The sequence below is a fragment of the Pseudorca crassidens genome, chromosome 6 (assembly GCF_039906515.1).
Source record: "Pseudorca crassidens isolate mPseCra1 chromosome 6, mPseCra1.hap1, whole genome shotgun sequence".
In the NCBI taxonomy this organism is placed as follows: Eukaryota; Metazoa; Chordata; class Mammalia; order Artiodactyla; family Delphinidae; genus Pseudorca; species Pseudorca crassidens.
In genome coordinates this window covers 3275782-3300952 of record NC_090301.1, presented here as the reverse complement: position 1 = coordinate 3300952, position 25171 = coordinate 3275782, and the positions used below count along the sequence as shown (strand labels likewise).

Sequence of the window (25171 nt, the reverse complement as noted above, 5' to 3'; positions counted from 1 at the left end):
AGGCCGGGGGCTAGTAGCCAGTGGAAGACCCACTGACCTTGACCTCCAGTGGGAGCTGAAGGACGACGGCTGAGAGCCATCGCGGGCGTGGGGAGGGGGAGCCTGGGAAGTCTCGTTTCCCAAACCTTGCTTTACAGGCCTGTGCAGTTTATCGTTTGTGCCCTAAATGCCATAGGTCCGTCTCCTTGGCCCCATCCTTTCCCTTCGGCCACTGTCGTCTTCCTTGAGGTTGGGAGCGTGGCGGGGAGGGGGTCAGGGTGGAGAAATGCCCCACCTCCAAGGCCGGAGGCGTCAGCAGACCGTGTACCCGGGTTCGGGTTTGGGTGAGTGGCATCCAACGTGGCGCGGGCTGGCTCCTGGGGCCGCGTGGGCCTCTTTGGGACCCTGGGCACCTGACGTTCCCTCCAGGGCCCTCTCGCCTCTCCGCCTGGCTTCGTCCCCCCCCCCCGCCCCCGCTCAGAAGCAGCCTCTCCATACTTCCCGGGTCTCATGCCGCCCTCCCCACCCCGCCCCTGGTCCCCACATTCAGCCAGAGCCACGTTTCTAAATTGAAAGTCAGACCCCGCTGTGCTCTGCCTTCTTCAGACCCGTCAGTGGTTCCGCGTTCCTTCAAGATGAGGTTCCAGGTAGCAGGGCTGAGGCTAGCGCAGGCAGCCGGGCCCTCGGGACTCCGCTGCCCCGTCCTGGCCCCTTGCCGCCCGCCCCCTCGCCTGGCCTTCTCCTCTTTGCCCCTCGGCGTTGGCTTCGGGCCCCCATCCTCCAGGACGCCTTCCCGACACCCGGACGGGTTACATTCTCCTCCAGAGCAGCCCCAGCACGGTTTCTCACCCACCGTAGCGCTTGTCACTTGTACATGGTCCCCGAGAGCTTTGTGGGCACCCCCTGAGACTGGGGCCCCAGACTGCACGTTGAAAGTCCTTCCCCTGCAGTCTCGGCAGTGCTGCGAGGCCTGGGCTGGAGTGCTGGTGGCCAGGAAGCTGCAGTCCCCTCCAGGCGAGGGACAGAAAGTGAAAGTGTGCGTTTGGAGACTCAAACAGTGTGACCTGGCTGTGACCTCAAGCGTGTGAGTTTGTATTTTACAAAAGCGTCAGTCCACAACGGGTTTGTCCTGCATCACCGAAGCCCTGGCCGGGGGCACGTCGACCCCTGGAACTGCTCGGTTGATGGTTGGCAACTGGAGGGCAGGGCTGGGCCTCCCTGGAAATTTTGGGGGGAATGAACTCGTGCCTGCAGGTCACCAGGGTGGACCATCGCTATTTTGTACTTTCTGTTCATTGAACGACTGACTGATCTTATCAAACATTTCCCCTGGTGCTGTCTTAAATGAGCATCATCGGTGATGCTCTGTGTCTGGCTGTTTTGTGTTCTTGGCAGTGTCGGCGTTTTAGAGTGAATTGTGTTGTCAGAGCTCCGTGTGGTTTTTCTTTTAGGCATCTCAGGTTGTGTTGGGGTTACTCTGCTGATAGTGGTTTTGTGCTAATGAAGTTGGCTGTGCATAGGTGTTGTGCCCCTTCAGACGTTGGCTTGTGTATCTGTTAGCTTTTAGCCCGAGTCCCAGAAGCAAGCATGGTTGTTACCACTTCCTGTGTTATGAGAGCCTTGTTCTCCACATATGAGTCATGTAAGAATCCTGTGAGATGGAGGTGCTTCATATGGCGGTGACTGCAAGCATTTGAAACTGTGCTGAATTATTTATCTCCTTTCCACATTCTAATCGAAGGTGAAGCTTGGCCATATCGATCTGTCTTCAGGGTAGGCTAGCTCGTGTCCTCACAGGGAGGTTGTCCTGTAACTTCATTCATTCATGTGGTCCCTTTGTCAACCCAAGCCCAGGTCCCTCAGGTCGGGGGTTGTTCTCACGGACAGGACAGACATGCTGGGTGGACGTGAGGACCAGAGAGGAGGTGGGCCATGATGGGAGCCCTTTGCTGGTGGGTAGAGGCCCACCAGAGTAGCTGGGGTCTGATGGGACATGATTTTGGAGGCCTGCCAGTCTGGTGGGGAGGCCGTCTCAGGTGGCAGGGACCACCTGCTCAGAGAGGTGGTCTCTTCGAGGATCTCTGCTCTGGTCCCAAGAGGAGTTCGAGCAGAGGAGGGGGCTGGCCGGACAGGCTGGGGAGGAGGTGGGCGTGCAGGGGCTCGGGCTCCTTAGTCACAGAGGCACCCACGCTGTGTGAGCAGGAATCATCCCAGACCTCACCACCTCATGTCAGTCGTCTGCTGATGCAGGACAGATACCCACAAATGTGGCAGCTTAGAGCAGCACACGCTGATTATCTCACAGTTCCCGTGGGTCAGGAGTTTGGGCACAGCCTACTGGGTCCCTCTGCTCAGGGTCTCCCGAGGCTGCAGTCAAGGTCTCGGCCAGGCTGCATCCGTTCTGGAGCTCAGAGTCCTGTTCCCAGCTCACGTGGTTGTTGGTGGCGTTCACGTCCTCCTGTTGCGGGACTGAGGTCCCATTTTCCTGCTGGCTGTCAGCTGGGCCGCTCTCATTCTTTGTCATGCGACCCCTCACAGGCCCTCTCGCACGTGGCAGCTTGCTTTTGCGAGGCCGGCAGGAGTCTGTCTGACCTCCAGGCCTACTTTTCCGGGGCTCACCTGATGAGGTCAGGCCCACCCTGGAGCTCTGTTTTGATGAACTCGAAGTCAGCTGACGAGGGACCTTCATTACTAGTGCATTTCTCTTTGCAGTATAATGTAACCCAGTCACAGGAGTGACATCTGTCATACTCACCGTTCTGGCCACCCTCAAGGGGAGAGGAGAATGAAGAGCATGTACAGCAGTGACGGGAATCTCGGAGACCATCCTAGAACCCTGCCTGCCACACGCCTCTCTCCCCTGTCCCCCTCTGGCAGCCCCTCCTGCTTCCAGCCTCTTTCTCACGTTCTCACTCCTCCACCCGCCTCTTCTTCCTCCATGCCCTCCCTTCTTTTTTCCTAAATCCCCTCGCTGTTCCTCACTGCCCCCTCCCCAAGCTGATGGGCTGTGGCTGCCTGGTCCACACCGGCTTAGACCCTGGGCCAACAGCCAGGGAGCCCAGGAAGGGCTGGAGAGGCAGCTGCACTCAGCGTGGACGCAGACCTCTTGCTGGCCCGTTGATGAGGCTATAGGTAGTCAGTGTACCCAGATGTCAGTCTATCAAACCTTCCCCTCCCCTCCCCTCCTCTCCCCTCCGTTTTGGCTGCATCTTTTTATAGACCCTGAGCGAGTGGCTCATCACACAATGTAACATGGTTTAGAAAATTGAAAATGGCAATGAGGTATCAAAGTTCTGATGCAGTTGTGATTTTTGACATCCTTGATTTGAAGGACCTGGGCTTGGGTTGATAAGGAAACCACATGGGGCTTCCCTGGTGGCGCAGTGGTTGGGAGTCCGCCTGACGATGCGGGGGACACGGGTTCGTGCCCCGGTCCAGGAGGATCCCGCATGCCGCGGAGCGGCTGGGCCCGTGAGCCATGGCCGCTGGGCCTGCGCATCCGGAGCCTGTGCTCCGCGGCAGGAGAGGCCGCGGTGGTGAGAGGCCCGCGTACCGCAAAAAAGAAAAAAAAAACCGCATGAACGAAGAGGGTTATAGAATAAATTCCTTATGAGGACATTAGCTAGCTAATCTTTGACAGATCAGCTGTGGTCAGTTTTCAACTTAGATTAGAACTTAGAAGATGAATTTGTAGTTCTGTGTAATGTAATTGTGGGGTGAGGGCGAGGGACGTCCTTGACGTGAGGAGCCACGGTCCTGGAGGGAGCCTGCGGTACAGGGTGCCTGGCCTTTGGGAAGAAACTGGACAACAGGACATTGGACCACCTCACTGCTTGCTGGCCCCAATGACCACATCAGAAGCACGTGGCCGTCTCCAAAGGCCCCGTTTTAAGATGACCTAGGGAGCAGCGAAAGCTGTCAGAACTGTTGGAAGAATCACAAGTGTATTCCCATAAAAAATTAAGTGGAAAGGACGGATTTGTTTGACACCAGAAAACCTGGATCCTGGTCCCCTTGCACCGTTCACCTCGCTGGGCCGTTGTATCACCTGCGATAATGAATAAGCTCGAGATTTGTAGAATGAGAAACAGGGCTCAGGTGCCGGGTCCGACGACGTCGGTTGGTCCTGGTCAAGCGTCTTAGATGCTCTTGAGTAGAATAGGGCAAATCAGCTGCAAGTTGACAGGTAGTTAAATGGAGCCAGATTTTGTTTTAATGTAACAGCTGGAACCACTCTGCTCTGGTGGAAGATGTCTTGCTTGAGAAAAGATGGGCTTCCCAGGGCTCAGGTGCTGAGGGGCAGCTGGGGGGCAGCGGGGAGTAGTGAAGGGTGACTGGACAGGAGTTCTGGAAAGCAGGGGCAGAGTCTCAGCCCGGTGACCTTGGACAGGTCTGGTGGCGTCTCCGGGCCTCTGCTTCCTGGTCTGTAAAGGGAGGGGTTCAACCAGTGACCTGGGGTCTTGTCCAGCTCTAGTGCTTTGCTCCGTGCACTAATCTGTCATCGCTCCAGAGGAAGGCAGACAGCCCAGCCCTGCCACTTATGGGCTGTGTGACGGTGGGCGCCCTACCCTCTCTGTGCCCTAGTTCCCTTATCTATTAGCTGGGTATGGTAACACCATCTCCCCAATAGGGCTGTTACGAGGAGTCCACGGCATAATATACACGAAGCCCTCAGAATAGCACCCATTGGCATTTAGTAAGGGGTCAGTCGTGACTGCTGTAACTATGGTGACTGTGATTCCTGGACCCTTTTAACGCTTACAAGTCTGTGTTACTATTTATTAACCTCTGAACAAGAGCATCATGGTTAACCATGTCCTGGACAGGAGCCGCTGGTCTGTCTCTTAATGCCATCTCTGGTCTGTTGCAGGCGGAGGCCAGGCTGGCGGCAAAGCGTGCAGCACGAGCAGAGGCCCGAGAGATCAGGATGAAGGAGCTGGAGCGACAGCAGAAAGAGGTAACGCGGGGCTCCTCATCGGTTCTTGCGGAAGGGTTCCTTCCAGGCAGAGCGGGCCGCACGGGGGCACCTGCCCCTCTGCTGTTGCTCTCGGTTTGAAGGCACCTGTGCCTGTGACTTTGGTTCAAGGTCAGGCCAGGGCATGGCATAGCATACAGATGCCAGATGGCCCATCCTGGACACTCAGCCTGTCGGATCCTGGGACGAGCCTGCGCACAGAGCACGTGCCCACGTGGATCTCCCCGGCCCAGCCTTCTGGCCAGGAGCCAAGAGGTGCTGGCTGTGGACTTGAGGTTCTAGCTGTTGAGCTAGGATGCCCATCCTCTGAATTAAAATGTGAAAGCAGAACAGGTTATTATTTATTTAGGCTAAGCAGTCTCGTTTAAAATGCTTCCCCTGTGGTTTTTACACTTTTTCATAGGTTTCATGAGGCCTGAAGCCCATGTGTGATACAGAGAACAGAATACACACTGGATGAAATAACCAGGATAGAAACTGCCCTCCTGGGAAGGTGGACAGTAATGTGTTTACACACCTGTTAATGCTGTTTGCTACTTTCGTTCACCACCTTGAGCCGCAGCCAGAAGCCACGTGGGCAGCGTGAGGGCTCTTTCACTCGCAGTTCAAGGGGTGGGCTTCCCTGTGACCTTGAAGCCCACGCAGCGCACGAGCGAGTCCCTCTCCACGGTCTCCGCCTTCTCCCGTGGGCCTCGGCCTCGCGGGGTCTGGGGAGCAGCCGTGCCAGGCCCACCAGCGGCTCTGCTTGTTTGAAGATTTGAATGTATTGTGTTGGAGAGGCGGCCTGCTGCTTTCCCCAGGGATGATTTTCGTACTCAGAGTCTGGTTTGGTTCAGGTAGCCAAATTTTCAAAGTCGAACCGGTGTCTTAAAACTTGTGAGGTTTCAGTTAAAGTCTGGATTTCCAGTTTCTCCTAAAACCACTGCAGTTTCTGCCAGGTCCCCAAAGTCACGTTCCCTGTAGAGGCGAGGTGCTCACTGTTGTTCCCTGCGGGGTTTGCCACTCCGCGTGGACGTGTGTACTCGGGGCGAGGGGCGTGGCCAGGCTTGAACTTGAGGAGGAAACCTCTCCCACGTGGCTCCAAGAATCTGTTGAAGGTTACTAGAAACTCAAGCCCAGGGGGTTAGTTAGGAGAGTCATACCTGGGTCCTGATGACAGGAGGGCGGGGGCCCCGGAGTGATGGGGATGGAGGGGACATGTCCCTGAGAGAAAGGCCACACAACACGCCGGCGGCGATGTTGGGAAGTGGCCCGAGCAGAGGGGCAGCGACACCTCGACCGTATTTTAGGCATCACTTGGGGATGTGAAGAAGAAATACTTCTATGGGGAGAAGTATTTGGACTGGAAGGTGGAGAAAAGGGACAGGTGTTGTTGTTTTGTAGACCTTTGTCACTTAACCTGTCTGAGACAGTGTCACCTGGGCTTTAGGAATCACCCTGACAGCAGCCAACAGCCGGGCACCAGACTCTGACATAAAGAGTCCTCGTTGGAGGCCACCTAATGGAATAGTTCTCTTAGCCTGGACTGGTTTTTAAGTTAGAGATTTGATTGATTGATTGGTTGATTGATTGAGCCGAGCCGTGTGGCTTGCGAGATGTCAGTTCCCTGACCAGGGATCAAACCCGTGCCCCAGCAGTGGGCCGCCAGGGAACTCCCTAAGTTAGAGATTTTAAATAGCAAATTGATTTTTCAAACTGCCTGGCAACAATGTCTGTTTAGAATATTCCTGTCCATTCAGTGGCTACTTGCAAAGCCCCCGTGTGTAGGACACTGCCAGCCCCTGCCCTCTGCTTTGGAAACCAACTGGCAGGGAAGCTCGGGGGTTAATGCAGTGGCTTCATCACAGTTTGCGAGGTGAGGCTGCATTCTCCAGCTCCAGCAGAGGCTCATTCGTTCCTCTGCTTCCCCTGCTTCCCCTCCACCCCCCAGTCTTTTTCATATTAAGTCCTTAAAAGAGCTGTAAGAAGAATTTTTCAAAATACATTGTTGCCCCTCCAGGTTTTGCCACATTTGACTGAGTGGCCGCCTGGTAGTGTTTCTGGTGGCCTGTGGCTGTCCCCTCCGCTCTGTTGTTGGAGCTGGACCACTGGACTCGGGAAAGATGACCTTGAACCTGTCAGGGGGCCTGCCTTTGGTTTTCTTGGTGGTGTTATCAATGATAATCATTTTATCATTTGTCTCACAAGTGAGAGAAAGTTACTCTCACAAAGGTAAAATTTCTACAAACTCAAGTCCAAAATGAATTGCATTGAATATACATACATATCTATCTTCCAAATTATAATATATTCTAGCCTTAATTATGGGCAGAATTGAATTAAATATATAGTTGATAACAAAAGCAGCCTGTTACAGAGTTCTTTGGCAGAAGTTCTTGATTTAGAAAATGAAAGTTAAGAGGAATTCGGCTAAGTAAGAAACCATTTATTTGAAGGGCCTCCTTTCAAAGCAAAGCACTCTTTTCCCCCTTGGAGTCAAAGAAAGTCCCCTCCCATTGCATTTAATTCTGCAGAGTGATCTGCTGCTGAACTCCTGCACTTCAGTTGCAATATTTCAAGTCGCAAAACTGCAGTTGCTACCCAAAGATGGGAAACTAAGTCAGGGCCATTTAATCTTGGTATCATTAAATGGGCATTGGATGTCGGTGGGGGGAGGGGGTGATCGTGTGGAGGGTCCCCCCGCCGCCTGCCACGCCAGGCACAGCCCTGCCCCTCACAGCAGCCTCACCAGGCCCTGGGAGCCCCACTGTGCTCTCAGGACAGGGACTGAAGTATCCTGGCCTGGCAGGAGCTGAGATTCAAGCCCAGCTCCTGTGCACCGTGGCCTGCCCTGGGGTGTCTGGTACCTGCTAAGGACCTCGGGCTTTGCAGAGAAAATCTGATTAAAACCTGGGAAATCCGATTAAAAATGCCATAGTTTGCCTCACTCGGTGAGACACACAGTGTCGTTGGTTAGTAGATGGCATTAGAATCTTGAAATTCTTTTTTTTTAATTTATTTTATTGAAGTATAGTTGGTTTACAGTGTTGTGTTAGTTTTTGCGGTACAGCAAAGTGATTTGGTTACACATATACAAACATTTTTTCATATTCTTTTCCCTTATGGTTTATCACAGGATATTGAATGTAGTTCCTTGTTGTTTATCCATTCTCTGTCTAATAGTTTGCATTGAAATTCTTTATTCTTGCGGTAAAGACACTCGGGTGGTTCACAGGGATGAAAATGTTTTGTCGTGATTCAAGTTCCTTGGAAGGTCTCGCACAAAAGCAGTTTGCTAATTGGGTGCCCTCAGCATTCAGCCACCGCAGAGATGCTTTCAGACGTGGGAACACGTTTCCAGGGACCTTTCTCAGGATCAGGCCATGTGCCTGATGGCTCAGCCCCACGCTGGGAATTATCTGGGTGCAGAATGACACCCTGGGTGGGGGGCCCGTATCAGTCAGGCAGGAAGCAGAGAAAGTAACTCCAGGCAGCACGGTGGGTGAGTGCAGGTGCTGAATGAAGAAGCTGCAGGTGGGGAAAGCCAGGACAGGCAAGAAGGCCTCATGGGTGATGAGAGTCAGATGGCGGAGGCCTGGAGGATGGAGAGAGGGCCCCGGCTCTGCCCGGTGGTTTGTATCGATGTGTGAGCCCAGGAGCACTGACTCACACAAAGGACAGTTTTGCTATCGTAAATTCGGTGTGCTTGGGACAGGAGCGCATTGCCATTTAAAGCGTATGTCTGCTTCCTCAAAAAAGGGATTTGAAAGGTTTAAAATAAAATACGCATATGTTTTATTCGTAGTCAGAGAGAGATCTGGGGTGGGGCGGGGGGCCTGGCAGGGACCTCCTGGAGCCCCTGGCGTGTGGCGGTGCCGGGACTGGGTGCTGCCACAGTCTGGAGAGGGGTCTGTCCGGGTTTTATTGACAGGCGAGGAAGACGGACCTTAATTAGACAGCTTTCCCAAAAGCTGAGCGAGTGGCTGGCCAGGATTCAGATCCGGACCTGGAAAAGCTGCAAAGCTTGGAGGCTTCCCATTACATCCTCTGCCTCCAGATCAAGTGTATGACCAACAGCGAAAACAAAGGGCGGCGTCAGTGTGTCACCCTTGGGATTAACCTTGGCAGAGGGCACGCTGCCACTCGCCGCCAAGGCGGGGGAAGGTCCACATGGTCCTTAGCGTTTTGCAAGCAGACGTGCACCTTGAAAAACAAGTTTTTTCCTTGGTGCTGATTCAGGGCTTGTCATATAAACACAGAAAGGACCTTTGTGTCCACTGAGTGTTACCGAGAACACGGGAGCAGCAGCTGTTCATCCAGCTGATTCTTGACGTGACCCGTGTCCTGGGCTGGGGGAGGGGGCACGAGTGGGCCCTTGGGTGCGCGTGGGCGTTCGCGTGCACATCTAGAGAGAGGAGACAGACAAGCTTGCAGGTTTGGGGACGCGCTTTTAGGACTGAGGATGGTGTACAGACAACATCCCTCGGTCTCCCCTCTGCATATCACATCTCCGGGCCTATTATTAGAAATAGCACCACAATCTGAGGTTATACAATCTGATAGCCCAGGCAGTGGCATTTTAAGTTGTTGATTAAGTGTAAATGAATATGCTTTGGAAGACCCGTGTTTAACTAGTAGGGTTGATATTTTGGTGTAAAAATTGAGAAACACAATCCCTGTTTGCACCGGCCGGCGAGCCACCCTGTCTCTGCACAGGTGCTTCTGAGCAGGACCAAGGCTTTCCTTAACAAGGAGGTCAGCTCGGCTGCAGGCAGACGTAGGCTGTGAATGTCTGGAGAGCAGTGACCGTCGCTGGGGGCTCAGGAGAGCAAGAAGCTGGCAGCACCACTGGGGGGTGTCAGAGATGGGTCATGGTTGAAGCCACACTAGTGCCTGGGACCCTCCAAGGCCAGCATGAGAGTGTCATCAGTGCTGGAGGAGTGTAGACCTGTCATCAAGCCCCAGCAGGCCCTGAGGACATGGGGGCCTCGAGCCGGCTGCAGATCTATCCAGATGGCCCAGGCACCCCAGCCCTCCTAGCCGCCCACCGCACCCCCCAGAATGGTTCTTTTCACCCGTGCGGATGGTGAGAACCGACTACGTTAGCTGTGCTTGGGGGCTGTTTCAAAGATTATGAGCTCCTTTTTAATGGATTTATTCAGGAGAATATGTAGATATTCTTGGGGAAATCTGAGTGAACCTTTTACTTTGTTCGAGAACCTACACTAATGGAAAAAAAAAATGGTGGTATGATGCCCAGGTGATCTCATGATGGTCAGAGTGCATCTCTTGTTGCTACTGACCTGATAAACATTTCTGTTGGAGGAACAATGTTCAGTAGTCATAGTGTTGAATATATTGATCTGTGCTCACCCACGTAGGACTAGAAGCACCGAGTCTCAAGCCTTGTAGTTGTGGCAGTGCCTTGGACAATGCCTGACTCAGTCAAAGTTTTGTTGAATGAATGAATGAACGGATGGGTGGAGTAGACATCTCAGTCTTACCTAGAGATTACTACAAAATTAGGAGGAAGCTCTAGAGCAAACGAATATGTCAAGGTATGATAATAAGCTTTTCAATTTTTTTTCAGTTATATTCCAGTGATCACTCCATTTGGCTGGAATTTTCCTGGTATTCTGTTTGTATCTGTTGAATTTTCCACGTATTCTGCATGAATCCGAATGTGAAAGCCTCTTTCTTCACTCTTTGTGAATTTGACCAGTTGACTTTCCAATTAAATTTCTGTACTTTTTTGTTAAACTTTGATCACGGTGAAAAGAAATTTTAAATTGAAGATGAAGTTCTTTTTCCCATTAACGGTAACAGGTTATACAAACTTCTGCATTAGAATAGTAGCAGGATTCTTGTAGACTTGTGTGGACATGCCTGTGTTTCACCAATATATCTAAAATAGAAGGTAAAATCTGTTATGAAATTACTGATTATTTCAATGAGGCTTCAAGAGGTTTTTTTCATTCATATTTCACCAGTTTTCACCTTTTTTCCAATATGGCTTTTATTCATATTCCTAGGTACTTACAGAACCTTTCTTTCTGATGTTTATACTTCTGTAACTGGATTTTATATTTCTTTCCCAATTTCTTTTGCCCTCCTCTATAGATCTATCAGGTTCAAAAGGTAGGCTCTTCCTTCTTTATTTTCTAATTTGCATGTACTCTTTTTCCCTTGCCAACGACCTGGTCACCTTTCAGAAATAACACCTTTGATTGAAAACTCATCGAAGTTCTTACTGCTTCTTTTACTGCTTTATTTATGAATCGGTTTGAACAAGAATGCTTAGGTCCCCACTTCAGCCCACACGCAAAGCAGCCGTCAGCACACATTTCTGTGTACTGAAAGCTTTTCCCATCTCCCTTTTCTCAAGAAATTAGAAAATCGTTGAAGAAGAAAAATTAACTCTAAGACAAAATAAAAATCACACCTCAGAGTTTGGAAAACCTTTTGAAATCAGATATTTAAAAAGAAAGATTATCCTCTCATATAATTTTATTAGAAAGGGTTTAAGCTATCAAGGCATATTACCATACATGAGGAGATTATTACATACTGATTTAAAATCTGAGTAAAAAAAGAAAATGGTGATATAACAGTAAAATCCAACAGCTTAAAACACACCTGCCTTCTATCTCCAATATTCTCTGTTTCCTAGTATTTTGTAAAAGCAGCTGAGGTTTAGAAATAAATGCACTGAGCAGGCCAGACACAGAAAATAAAGAGGAGAACAACCAAGTCAGTGACTCCTGATCCAGCAATAACGAAGGAAGGAGTAAGCGGTTCCCTGAGAACTTACAGAAAGTGTTTACAGTGAGTCTTTCCCAAAAATGAATTGTTGTTACTTACGACACCTATAATAGCTTCGTGTTTACAAATTTATTTAGTTTACAGATGAAGAAGGACTATATTTGCCTTTGAGAGCAACTAAGAAAATCAAAGCAAGGTGACTTAATTTCGTAGGGTAGAACATGCCGACCCCTTAAACACCCTCTATCAGTAAATGTAAAATTCTGTTGTTGGATTCCTTCACCAGCTACAGTTCCAAATTGCCTTTCCTTCCTGCCTCTCTCACTCTGCGTAACTACTGTCCCCCAGAGTGTTAAGAAACCAGTTAGGTAGGTGCCAGAATCTGTTTGGACTTCGTTAGTTTTTGCAGGGTCCACTTGGAAATGTGTATTGAAGCTAGAGCTCCAACCCATACACAGAGAATCTAGGTAGGAATTTCATAGGTAAAAGACAAGGCTGGGGGCTTCCCCGGTGGCGCAGTGGTTGAGAGTCCGCCTGCCGGTGCAGGGGACACGGGTTCGTGCCCCAGTCCGGGAGGATCCCACATGCCGCGGAGCGGCTGGGCCCGTGAGCCATGGCCGCTGAGCCTGCGCATCCGGAGCCTGTGCTGCGCAACGGGAGAGGCCACAACAGTGAGAGGCCCGCGTACCGCGAAAAAAAACAAACAAAAAGACAAGGCTGGGAACCATCACAGTATCTGATAGAGCAGGACATAACTGCCTAAAACCTAGACAAGGGACTCCTATCTGGTCATTTCCACTTTGATTCATTCCCATCTGGTGCTGCATCAAGATTATTTTCCTTTCACCAACTCACCAGGGATACGCCCTTAGAACTTCGTCAGAATGGTCATTTGTATACAAATACAGCTAGAGGGAGCACAGGAAGCCCTCCATGGGAAAACAGATGCACATTTTTATCATAAAGATGTGTCCAAGGGAAGGGAAGGCTTTCCTTGTCACGGAGACTCAGGAAACGGAAAAGGAAGCAGTAAGACTCTGTTCCAGCCCATCGGCTGCATCCATCACGGTTTCTCTCCTGCGGAATCAAAGCTGTTTCTGAAAGTCGAGCACTTCTGCGTTCGTCTGGCTTTTGCTTCCTTCTGCATGACTCGCTGGCTAATCATAGCAGTTTACATGTGCAATATCTTACACTTTCTAGAGTTTGCCGTGCTGTCACTGCCAGCTAACACCAGGACTACTCGTTAACCGCACTTACTGTTGGCAGGGGTGTCCTCCCTCCATGGAATGGCGTGGAGATGCAGCTGTAGAGTTACAGCAGCTGTTTATTAGGCCACCTGTGGACTCGATGAAAGACTTTAAATACTGATTCTTATCTTTGTCCTAAAAAGAGCAATAGGTAGAGTGCAGTATGTGATATGGGTATAGAATTGGCCAAAAAGGGAAATATGGAAATAGAAAATCGGATAACACAGACTTCTTTTGGAATTTACTTTTTGTCAATTTCTGTAGGCCCCCTCCTTTTTAAAAACCACTTTTTCTTTCTGTCTTTGCAGTTAAGCCGTGAGATAAAGGAGGGTTGATGGCATCAAATTTTCATATCTGGAATTTGACAGTGAGAGTGGGGCTAACATGAATTGAATGCAGAATAGCTTTAAGCCGTTGCATTTCACTTAAACGGATGTTAAAACGTGACTTTAGGAAGTGTTTACGTTTATTTCCTTTCTCGATTTATAGTCTAAGGAAAGGAACTTACAGAAAAAGATTTGGCTTATGTGCTCCGGATATTAAGGTTCTGTATTGTTTGACTTTTTAAAGCACTGTTAAATTCTCCCTCCTGCTTTTCTTCTTCCAGTTTTCTGCTTGCTGCCGCCTCTAGGAGAAAGGGGCAAGGCCATCAAAGAGCCATATATATATTCTAAATCTGGCCGCCCATCAAAATAAATGGAAACTGAACCAAACATAGCAGCAGCCTGTTTTGGTCATTGTAAAACAATTTCAAAAATTGTCGTGTACTCTAGCATCCACTTTTTTTCTTCTGATGATAAGCTTTTCACGTGTAAGAGGAAAATCCCATCTGTGTCATACGATAGGGAGCTTTGGATGGTTGTTTCTTGCTTTTCTTATTAGAAATTGAGGGAAGAGTGAGGAGGACAGCAAAGCCCCATTACTTGAGAGTCTCCCTGGGTTCCCACCTGAATTTGGAATTGCTGTATTTAGTAACAGTAGTAGCCACCCTGAATCTGCTTTTCTGTTTCTAACTTGGGCCATTGCGGTTTAGACAGGCGAGCTGAAACCATGGAGGTGTTGGCTAAAGAAAACACCAAGCAGAACTTTTCTTCCCTGGGCCAAGACCTCTTCTGCAACAGCCTGCTTGGTCATCTTGCCATCAGTGGCATGTTATAAAGACGTCCACAGCCCAGAAATTCTCGAGGGCCTAAATTTAGCGTGGCTATCAGATAGCTGGAGCAAGTGTACTAGAAATCTAGGGGCAGCACACCATTTCTCCCCCTTTCCTCTGGTGTTCTCCTTCCTGTTGTAGCAGCACGGGAATGGCTTTGGCTTCTCTTAAATCGTGCTTTATTCCTGCAGTACACCTGCTCCGGAGGCATGGACAGCTGTACAGAGGGGCTTGAAAGCTGCTGGGCTCAGTTTGAATTCCTGGTCTCTACGGAGGCCACCCCCTCGCCCCAGGACTGCTTCGTCCTGGGCTCTCTCGTCTTCCCCGAGGGAGCGGGTCGGGAGGCTCTGTCTTCACAGGCTCACAGGCCGCGTGGGGGTCAGAGCCTGACCATGTGCTTCCCTGCTCCGCCTTGGCATGCTACCTTGACCCCGAGGCTTGGCAACAGTTTGGAAATGCATATCCGAACAGTGTCCTGTGCGATTACCGTTGCACTTCTTGCCTAATTTTCTTTCCCTTCTGTCTGTAGAAATATTACGGGCTGGATACAAAGTGGGGCGACATCGAGCAATGGATGGTAGGCCTTGAATCTGATTTTGAAAAGCGTGAATGGTTTGTAATTGGATTCTTCCACAGTTTAATTACATGGCTAGATCCCTGTTGCACCCTAATTTGATACTGAGTGATTTCCTGCTGGGCGTGCTTGCATCTGGCCTGGTTGTGTACATCCCACGTGAAGCCTGGTTAGAAGGTGCCCTGGCCAGGGCTGGTGTCAGGTCTGTTCAGTAGCAGCTGACTCCTGGAGCTTCCAGGCCAGCGTTTGTGAGGGTCTCCACCCCGACCAGGACCCCGATCTCCTCTGCAGTGGACTCCCCACTGGGGACACTCAGGCTGGGCGTGTGGCCCCGGCGCGAGAACCTTCCCATGAGCATCCGGTCCAGCCAGCTCTAGTTGGAATCCAGGGGGACGCGTGATGCTGCAATTCCTTCACTCACGATTGCAGTCAGCTGCCCGGTCACCCCATTCCGACCTCTATACTTTGCTGCTGGGTACCCCCCGCCCCAACCTCATCTGCTGTGCCTGAGAAACCACTGTCCTCTGGTGAGAAAATTCCTTTACCTTCTCACCCTGTTTCCTGGCACGACTTAGCTGTCCTCCTTAGTCGGTTAAGAGCTGGCCCGCCCCTCACGATACCCCTGTCCTTACGACCCTCCCAGGGGGAGATCTTGCCCCCTGGCGGGAGGTTCTAGAAGAGGGGGGATTCCAAGAGCTGTCCACTGGTCCCGAGGGAGCACGGCTTCATGGCTCCTGTCATGAATTCATCCACCTGAGTGCTCCCCACCTCTTCCTGTCCTTGTCACCTTGCTGACTGGCCTCATGGACATCATCACGTACCTGTAGCATTTGAGAACCTGACCAGTATGGAACTGTCCTATTAGGTGTCCCTTACACATAAAATAATCTAAGGGAGTATAAAATGACCTAACATTGAGAGATCTGTGTATAATATAAAAGAAAACAGTTGATGACATATAAAGAGCACACAGTTCCTCTATTTAAAAAACTGTTAACTTCAACCTCTGTTATGTGTAAACCATCATTCTAGTTTATATGACACAGGGAGATGTACGTTTATCAAGTCGTAAGACACAGTTAAAAGATGTGTCAGTGTTCTATATACCACTGAGAAAGAAACAGAAAGTTGCTAATTATAATCGTGAGCAACTTTGATGATAAGATATGCCCCAACTTCAGAGACGTCCAAATGCAAAATGGAGCACCTTAGAATGCACAAAATATGGTAGATGGGGTGGCATCCGTATTGGATCTCTTACGAAAGTGATTTCTCTTCCAATTCCTGAAGAGAAGTGAGTAAGGTTTTGAACGTAAGAAGAAAAGTAGGCTGATTTAAATGGACCACATTCGATTCGGAAAAAATTAAGACCCTGATTTTCACCCAACACGCACTTGCTTTTAAAGCCAAAATGAAATATGCTGATTCTTTGTGTGCTTAAGCCCCCCACCCACTTTTAGAAGAAAACATTTTCCCCCAGTGGTTTAATTGAAGCCTTTAAGCAAAAGCAAAGAAAATATTTGTTTGACATTTATATCAGAAATACTGTATTATGGAGTATCTAAGCCTTCTCCTGTGTCTGCCCTAACCTTTCTGTGCTGTTTCCTCCGTTGCTTTGGTAGGAAGACAGTGAGCGCTACTCCCGTAGATCCAGAAGAAACACGTCGGTTAGTACTGCGTTCATTCGTTACCTCGGCGTTTTGACTGAAGTCTGATTTGCAGTTTTAATGGCTGAAATACATAAATTGTCTCTCTATCCATCTGTCTGTATGTATATACACCTATCTATAGATCTGTATCTATATCTATATCTTAATGATACTTATGAAAGAAATTAACTAACACTGATACTGTTACCTAAACAAAGACTGTGAACTCAGCCTTTAGCATTGTGACCTGACTTTGGTGAGGCGAGAGTGAGTGTTTGAAAATTTTCTGAGTTTCGTGACAGTTTTAGTGCTTTTTTCGCTATTAAATACCCATGAATAATTTGCAGAGTAATATGCATTAAGCTACATGTTTGTAGGTTACCAGCGAAGTGAACAGCATCACTGTAGTGAAGTTAAAGTCGTGTTATCCAGAAACAGTCTTCTGTTAAGCAGAGGTGCACAAACAAAGCCCTTTTGGCGAAAACCCAGGCTCACGTGCACTGAGATTTTCACAGGGGCCTGATCTGCCCCCCGCCACGTGTCGGGTCAGCCGCTTCCCTCAGAGCTGGTCACTGGTTTCTCTGTGTCTGTTACATCATCGCCTCATGGTTGTTTTCATCCTTTCTTTTTACTAGGCGTCTGATGAAGATGATCGCGTGTCAGCGGGTAGCCGCGGAAGTCTGAGGGTCAGTAACCAGATGGTTGAGTTTGCATGGTACAGTCTGTGTCCACGCTCCTGGCCCTTCCATCCCTGCGTTCGAAGTTCTTGTTCATTATCCCTGTAGCCTCTGTTCAATGGTGGGATGTCTCTTTGTGATGTAGAGAGATTAGTGATAAGCGTAAGCAGTTTTGTTGTGTCTTTCTCCCCAGAGTGGAAGTCCTCCTTTCTTCGTGTTGGTCCACATCACAAAACTGCCCCATTTAGAGTAAGTTGCCTCATTGCTAGCGTGGTGAAGGGGAGCACGAAGGCTCATTCTGTCCTAATGGAAGTGCACAAGCTCCCCAGCAAATTGGAATCTCAGTTGAAGTAACTACAAGTTAAAGGAACTATTATTCAGTGACGTTTCCCATAGCTCCTTGAAAGCTGCTGTAGGCTGCCGGTGGAACACCGGGGCACGTTGAATCCGTCCAGCCTGAGGTCTCAGGAGCCTTTCCTTTCATCAGCTATAATGAAATCTCTTCATCACTGACAGCCTGATGGTTGAGAAACACAAATACACATTTTTCCTTAAACATTCCAAAAATCTTCATAATTATACTTGAAAACAAGGCATGCTTTGGGAAGTGAAGTAGAGAAAAACGTGTTTTGCTTAGTCCTTTAAGTCAGTGAATTAATCTGAGCGTGTCAGGTTAGTTTACCCCTGGATTAAAGCTGCATCTCTCTGCTGGTAATAATTCGGTCTCGACGCAGCCACTCCATTTTACGGAAGGACTGTATGGGGCAGAAGCCTTGTTTTTAATCACCGTGGCAATTAAGTCGTGATGTAACTCCTAGCCTTCTTATACACGCACCAAATGTACATTTAATTTAGCTGTTTATAACAATAAACTATAAAGGTGATACAGTCAGCCTTCCATATACCCAAGGTTCTGCATGATTCAACCAATCACGGATTAAAAATATTCAGAGGGGAAAATTCCACACTATTCATGTAGCATTTACGTTGTATTAGGTGTTACAAGTAATCTAGAGATGACTGAATGTGTACAGGAGGGTGTGTGTAGGTTATATGCAGATACTACGCCATTTTATATAAGGGACTGGAGCATCTGCAGATTCTGGTATCTGGGGGGGTCCTGGAACCAACCCCCCGCAGATACCGAAGGATGGCTGTACACTGTTGCTTTGCTGTTAACAACTGTCATTGGCCTGAAGCTGCCAAAGGCATGTCCATCGTGGTTTTGCCAGAAAGTTACGGTTCACAGGTGAAGTCAGTTAAAGGGCTTCCTTGCTATTTGAAACTTTCTCCTTAGCCATGTAGTTGTAACTTCCTCACATACCCTCTGACATGATTCACACAAGAGGAAGTAAGATTTATGTAACCTAAACATTATCAATGCAAAACTCAGTTTGCAGAATCTGTAGACATGGGTCAGAAATTACAGCTGTCCAGCAGGTGCAGGAGAAGGTCGGGTCCCTGAAACCAAATGAAGAAGATACCTTTTCAAGGAGAAGGGGCGTGATCATGTGAGCACAGGACTCACATGACCACTGGCCAGGACGTTGGTGAGCTTGACAAGGGCACTTTTGATGGAAATAGTGAGGGCAAAACCTGACTGTTTTGGGCTCAAGGGAGAATAGGAGAGATGCAGAAAGAACCCAAACTCTCTTTCAAAACAGCATTTTCCGGGCTTCCCTGGTGGCGCAGTGGTTGAGAGTCCGCCTGCCGATGCAGGGGACATGGGTTTGTGCCCCGGTCCGGGAAGACCCCACATGCCGCGGAGCGGCTGGGCCCGTGAGCCATGGCCGCTGAGCCTGCGCGTCCGGAGCCCGTGCTCCGCAACGAGAGAGGCCACAGCAGTGAGAGGCCCGCGTACCGCAAAAAGATAAATAAATAAAATAAAATAAAATAGTATTTTCCATCTGCGATCCTCCTTGAAATTGTATTCAAGATTTTGTTTGTACTTGCATTTTTCTGGGAAAATAATCTGTCACTTTCTTAAGATTCTCAGAGCTGATCCCAAAAAGCTTAAAACTATTGTATTATTAGTGGTTGTTTGGGTGTTTATAGCATTTATTTCATTTTCAACGATTTTAACCAGAAATGAGCTAAATTTCTGTGCTGGACACCATTCTTTGCCAAGATACAAGCCTATTTGTTTTAGGATATAAAAGTTTATGGAGGAGCTCCACAATTAGGGTGCTAAGTAAGAGACGGGGGGAAGGTGGAAAGTCAGCAGTGGATGGGTTTTCGTCGCTAGCCGGGTGGCGTGCTCCCCCGCTCTTTCCTGTGACGCACTTGATCTAAAGAAATAAGTCTCATTAAAAATCATAGACCTTGAGAACTTGGATCCTGGGGATAAGAGTCAAACCTTCTAATTTTTACAGACACAGAACAAGCCCAGAGCAGCGAGGGGGCCTGCTCAGGGCCAGGGTGCTGTGACAGCATCAATCCCAAAGCCCGTCGGGGGCCCGGAAGTGGCCTCTCCTGGTTGGTGGGCGGGCAGGGTTCCCCACTGCGCCTCCCCCGCCAGGGGGGCTCATCTCAGGCCATCAATGCGTAGGGCCAGTTTCTACTGTTTTTCATATTTTAATATTTGGAAATCTTCCGTTTGCAAAGTTCAAAGACCCTATCTTTTTTTTTTTTTTTTCCGGTACGCGGGCCTCTTACTGTTGTGGCCTCTCCCGTTGCGGAGCACAGGCTCCGGACGCGCAGGCTCAGCGGCCATGGCTCACGGGCCCAGCCGCTCTGCGGCATGTGGGATCTTCCTGGACCGGGGCACGAACCCGCGTCCCCTGCATCGGCAGGCGGACTCTCAACCACTGTGCCACCAGGGAAGCCCAAAGACCCCATCTTTTATCTCTTGACTTTCTCAAAATACAGGCCTTCTTCACTCCACTGACAGTGATGATAAACCCTTAAAAATAGAAGAAATTTTTTTTTCTAGCGTTTGTATGGACATTCTCAGAAAACCTAGATTTAGATATCATAAGTACTTAATTTTCTCTACTTAAAAATTGAGAGTGACACATCTGTTGACCTTTTGCCTAATGTAAATAGAATGCTTTAGGTAGAGGAGGAGAAAGGATTGCTCAGACTGCTTCAGATTCCATGAATTAGGGCAACAGCTGCCACGGAAGTTTCGTTTAATGCTAATGGCTTTTATGGTAACGCTAATGCAATGGCGTTTGTAAATACATACGAGATCCTAGAAGTCATGAAAATAGTTGAATCTCATTAAGAGTTTCAAGATTGCCTGTTTTTTGTTTTATGTTTGTGTTATGCCTTAGGTAGCTTTTTAATTGATTTTGGGCAACTCTTTTGTGTTGTTTTTCTCTTCCATCCCACCTCTGACAGTCGCAGCCTGACTTGGAGTACGGGGGTCCCTACGCTTGGGTGAGATGAACATGTGGCCTGATCCTAATAGTGTTGCGTGGGAGATAATAACCTGTGGCGTTTCCACTAATCTCATGAGCATTTGTACACCTTTGTTTTAAAAGACACGCATGCCACGCACCTGTTCTTACCTGGGGACTGAGGGCCGGAGGGCAGGTGCACACACCACAGTGAGCTCTCTTCTTCCCAGAGCCTCCTGGGTACAGCTCTGACCCTCATGGGTGGGTCTGGAACCCAGGTGTGGGTGCTTGACCATCTCCCGCACCCGGTGGCCTGTGAGCACCGCTGTCTGCCAGGCTTTGGGGTAGCAGCTGCAGACACCAGATGGGAAGGATGGGTCTTCTTCAGGGAACTCAAATCAGATCAAGAATTCCCAAGCCTCTACATTTCCTTTAAAAGATTGAATTTAAAGTCATTTTATCTAATGAAAAATTGATTATTTTCTAATCTGTATCCTTTCAAATTAAATGTCCCAGATGGCTCTTTGGCCAGAAAGTGCTCTTTGAGAAAGACCCCAAATCCAGTAACAAAAACGAAGCCTTTAGATTTAAATTCAGAATTTCCCTTCTTACATCCATCTAGAAGAGTTTGATCGCCTTATGCTTTCTGAAAACCTGTAAGCTTAAATTACACTAAAAGGAAGAAAAGTGTAATCTCACCAGCATTAATCACACTCAGCATTAAAGTGACTCAGCACTGAAATTATTATAGCAGATCATACACTTCTTCACTTGAAGGACTTTTTCCAAAAGGATTTTGTGCTTCATTCATTCCATTGCATTGAAAAAATATCCAGCAAACTCCGGTTTTTAAAATATATTTTTACCCTTAAGATGACAATTAACAGGACCATACATCGGCACAGCACGCTTGTCCCCGGAGTCTCCCGGTGAGGCTGCTGTCCTCCCCTTTAAAACTAGATTGAGTGCATCAAGGATTGCACTTCAAAGCTGTGGTTTTGCCTTGCTTATTTTGTTTCCCATCTCTAATGCCCTTGAAGGTGCTCTGTCTTTTGACTCCGTAGAAGAATACCTAAAACCATTCATGAAAATAATAACAGTTGCGTTTTGCATGGTCACGCGTGAAGTTGGTTATGCTTTGACAGCACTGCATGGAGTCGTTAGCATTCTGACTAATCACGTTACCATTAGAATAATAGGTTTTGATGGGACACTTATTCTTATATCTGACTTATCCTCTTTTAGAAAATGCTGATTGGTGAATGTCTTTATTTTGTTCTGTCTTAGAGCAGTGCTTCTCAGTGTTACTATATGTAAGATTCACCTGGGGAACTTGTTAAAATGCATATTCCCGGGCCTCCGGGTATTCCGATGTCCTGGGATGGGAAGCACGCCCCGTGACCAGGATGCAGGTGGTCTGAGGAGTGTTGAAAAACAATTCTGTAAAACAAAGCTGGGTGAACATCCGAGACCTGACTTAAGATGGAGGTGATATATGCCTTCTGTGGACTTTTTACTCTAATGTTGTTACAGTTAATTTTCAACTCTCCTTATTACCCTCTTATGCCACTAAAAACAGCTCCACCCATCTGAATTCAACACAGAAAAACTACCCAAGAGGAGAAAGTTGGTGTGTTATTTAAGAAGGTCACAGTACTTCTCACTACAGAGATGTTGTTGGTGAGGTCTTCACATTTGGGAGTACGTTGTAGGGATACGTTCTCTATGACAGAGTTTCATTACAACAGAAAAGTGTGGTTCCACAAAGCCTTCAAAAGAAGGGTTTTTCCTGCATTTTCATGGAAGGCCAGAAGAGAAAGGGACAACTGAAGGAGGGCCTTTGCTCTCCCAACCTTCACCCACCCTCTGCTTTACGCTGCAGGCTAAATGAGAGAATGAGAAGATCAAAAAGGAGAAATCCATCTACAGCAGTATGTATTTTATAAGCAACAGTGGAAAGCCAGAGGCTTTATATATGTAATACATTTTTCTTCCTTATTTATTAGCAAGGGGAAAGTCGTCTAAAATTGATTGACGTTAGCCTTCAATATTAATTTTTTCCAGAAACTAGCTTCTAAACAGATATCAAAGGAATAAGACTGAGGTCTGAGATAGACGAGTCCTTGACATGCAAGATTATTTCTCTCGAGAGAGAAAAAAAGGAAATTAGACTGAATAAAAATTCCTGCCAATCTCCAAAGGTTTTTTTACTAGCAAATTTATTTCAGAAATGTTTTAATATACTCATAGTTTTAAATTTTAATTTTGAAGGATTTCTACATACTCTTTTTCATTTAGAAACTTCGAATAGACTTGCTTTTGAATTGTAACACAAGTAAGTACACAGTTTTATAGTCAGGGTTTCATGAATCTGGATTTATAATCTGCCCGGAAATCCATATATGTATTCTTCATCGACGTCACAGCTGCATAATACGTGCTGAACCGTCTCCCCTCCCCCGAACTTTTAACAAGGAAACGTATCCTGTCCTTCCTCGGTACCAAGCACTTAACCATACAGTCAGCACTGATCTGGGCACCCATTCTAAGCAGCTTTAATCCTCACAATGGCCTTGTAAAGTATTTATTACCATGCACGTTTTCACAGCCAAGGAGGTAGAGAGGTTCCAGTGGATTAAATTAACTTGCCCGAAGTCATATGACAAAGCTTCTACTTGGAATCTGGACTCAGGTCCATGATCCCCTGGCATCTCCTTCCATGTTTAGCAGTTGTGGGGACTGCTCCTCCTTTTTCTGTCTCAGGAGCTGGTCATGTCCCTGACACTTGGCGGCTCTTATCTTCAATCAGCGGAAATTTCCTTATAGATGAATGAGAGCAGTTCTAGAGCCCGAGCTTTGGCTGGGAATTGGGAAGAGAAGGAAGACAAGCATATGCTTAACTTAATCATTCTCTTTTTTTCTGGAGAACAAATTATGAACTCATAAAATATGTGCTCAGATTTCACTTTGAAAAATAAAGTAGGAGGACTGGATGAATGAACAACTGATAGAGAGGATGTACTGCCATGATAGACATTTTTTCCATGATGAACGTTTGCATTTAATTATAAATTGAGTAGAAGCTCTCTCTGAATCTTCTGAATACAGCTTCATAATGAGCCGTGGTTTTTAAGGACTTCATGCTGAACCAAGAACGCAAGACGAATTGACTCAGGTGGAAGTCATCAGCCCACGTTGCCTGACATCCAGGCTCCTCACAGGCTGGGATTCCCGCATCATCAGCACAAAACTGGAACCAAAAACTGCCGAGGAAATCAAGTGCACCCAGGCCCATGCGCCTCACTCCATGGGGACTTGGCATTTCCTCCTGTCCCCGAGTGAGTGCCCCGTAGTCACAGTGACACTGTGATCCGCCGACGGGGCTGGTTTCTCCTGAGGTGTAGTCGAGCAGATCAGGAGCGTGGAGGCAGCGGGGGGCCTGCCGGGATGTGTGCTACCCTGGCCCTGTCCATCCGCTCCACTCCAAAAACTCACTTTGTACCCGGCTAATTCTTCCCTGCTCATCTGTACCTGTGTCTGCCTTTGTATACTGATGTCCGTTTTTCTCCTTTTCTTCGCTGAAACAGACAAATGGTTATGATGGAGAATTATACGGATCCCAGTCCCTGAATAGAAGATCTGGCAGGGTTAGTAAATTTGCGTGACACAAAATTCAAACAGGTTGCTGCAAAGCTTTTCTAAAATATCGCTAAATTTAGCTTCTTTGGTTATTTTCTGTTATAGTAGTTCTGTGTGTGTGTGCATGATAGAGTGAAAGCTAATGTTTTTCAGTTGGTTAGCAATGTTAGACTGTTCGTCTTCTAACATTCTAAGTGTTAAGGTAAGAGATCGACATTGAAAGGAATCTCTTAGGTATTAAAAGGTCGAATTAAGTACTAGCTCCTTCATTATTTTATTGCCCTGGGTGTATGTGTGTAATGTGCATATGAAGTGTATTCCACTCTCAAACATACTTAAATTCAACATTTCCACTGTTGCCCACCTCTCTCATTTGTAATTTCAATGACACATACCTTAGAGCCTGTGTTTTGCTGACCACTGAGATGCTCGCAGTACTCATAGCTCCAGGGAAGGAAGCAGAAGATGAGCTGAGGGATGCTGGCGGGGGGGGGGGGGGGGGGGAGAAGAAATGAACCAATAGCAGGGCAGCCAGTAAGAAGTGGGGGAGGTCTCGATTTACCAAGGAAGTCATTGGGGATTTCAGGTGGTTATACCAGATACATTTTAATTCAGTTTCTTGACCTGCCGCAGATCTCTTATACATTAAATTATCTAAAATCTTCCTGTTCCTGCATTTGCTTCATTTATTTTCTTGTAGGAATACATTTTACTAGCTGTATAAAACAGTATTTCTTTTCATTTGCCGTAATTATATTAAGCAATATCATATATACGTTTAAATTATGTTTTCAGGGTTCAAAGCGGTAACGGGACACCCCCTTAGCGTTCTGAAACTGGCCAGTCAGGTTTTACCTTCTTGTTCCTATGCAGGATTGCATACACTTCTGTTGCAGCTCAGCTTTTCTCATTCCAAACTAAAAAATCTTCCCAGTTTAAAGGCTGTGTCTTCCTATCTATGTTGCCTTTTGCACTGACAGCCTTTGGACTTTCTCAAGCTCTGTCACGTTTTTCTTTAAGGTCATACAGCACTCCGGGGACAGAAGCAAGCGACATCCATTCAGCTCTTACAGGATGTTGACAGTTTTGCTTCCTGTGCTCAGCATCCCTGAGGGCTGTTTAGTGCTGGCTTTATAGGACAGGAGCTCTGATGGCTTCCCACTGCTCGTTGGGCTTAAATTGACTAGTTAGTAACT

The 25171-nt window shown here is 47.8% G+C and overlaps 1 protein-coding gene across 40 annotated transcripts in view; it reads left to right on the top strand.

Moving 5' to 3' along the window:
* The window catches only part of LRRFIP1 (LRR binding FLII interacting protein 1), a 142514-nt gene that overhangs the window by 70484 nt on the left and 46859 nt on the right, over nt 1-25171 (top strand). For 13 of the 40 annotated variants that reach the window (XM_067740116.1, XM_067740114.1, XM_067740082.1 and 10 more), the window contains 7 exons: nt 4850-4936; nt 11054-11071; nt 14625-14672; nt 16292-16336; nt 16954-17004; nt 20338-20376; nt 23924-23983. In XM_067740116.1, coding sequence (XP_067596217.1) covers nt 4850-4936; nt 11054-11071; nt 14625-14672; nt 16292-16336; nt 16954-17004; nt 20338-20376; nt 23924-23983 — 348 coding nt within the window. The remainder of the gene's footprint in view (nt 1-4849; nt 4937-11053; nt 11072-14624; nt 14673-16291; nt 16337-16953; nt 17005-20337; nt 20377-23923; nt 23984-25171) is intronic. The other 27 variants (XM_067740115.1, XM_067740102.1, XM_067740106.1 and 24 more) reach the window with 7 other exon arrangements.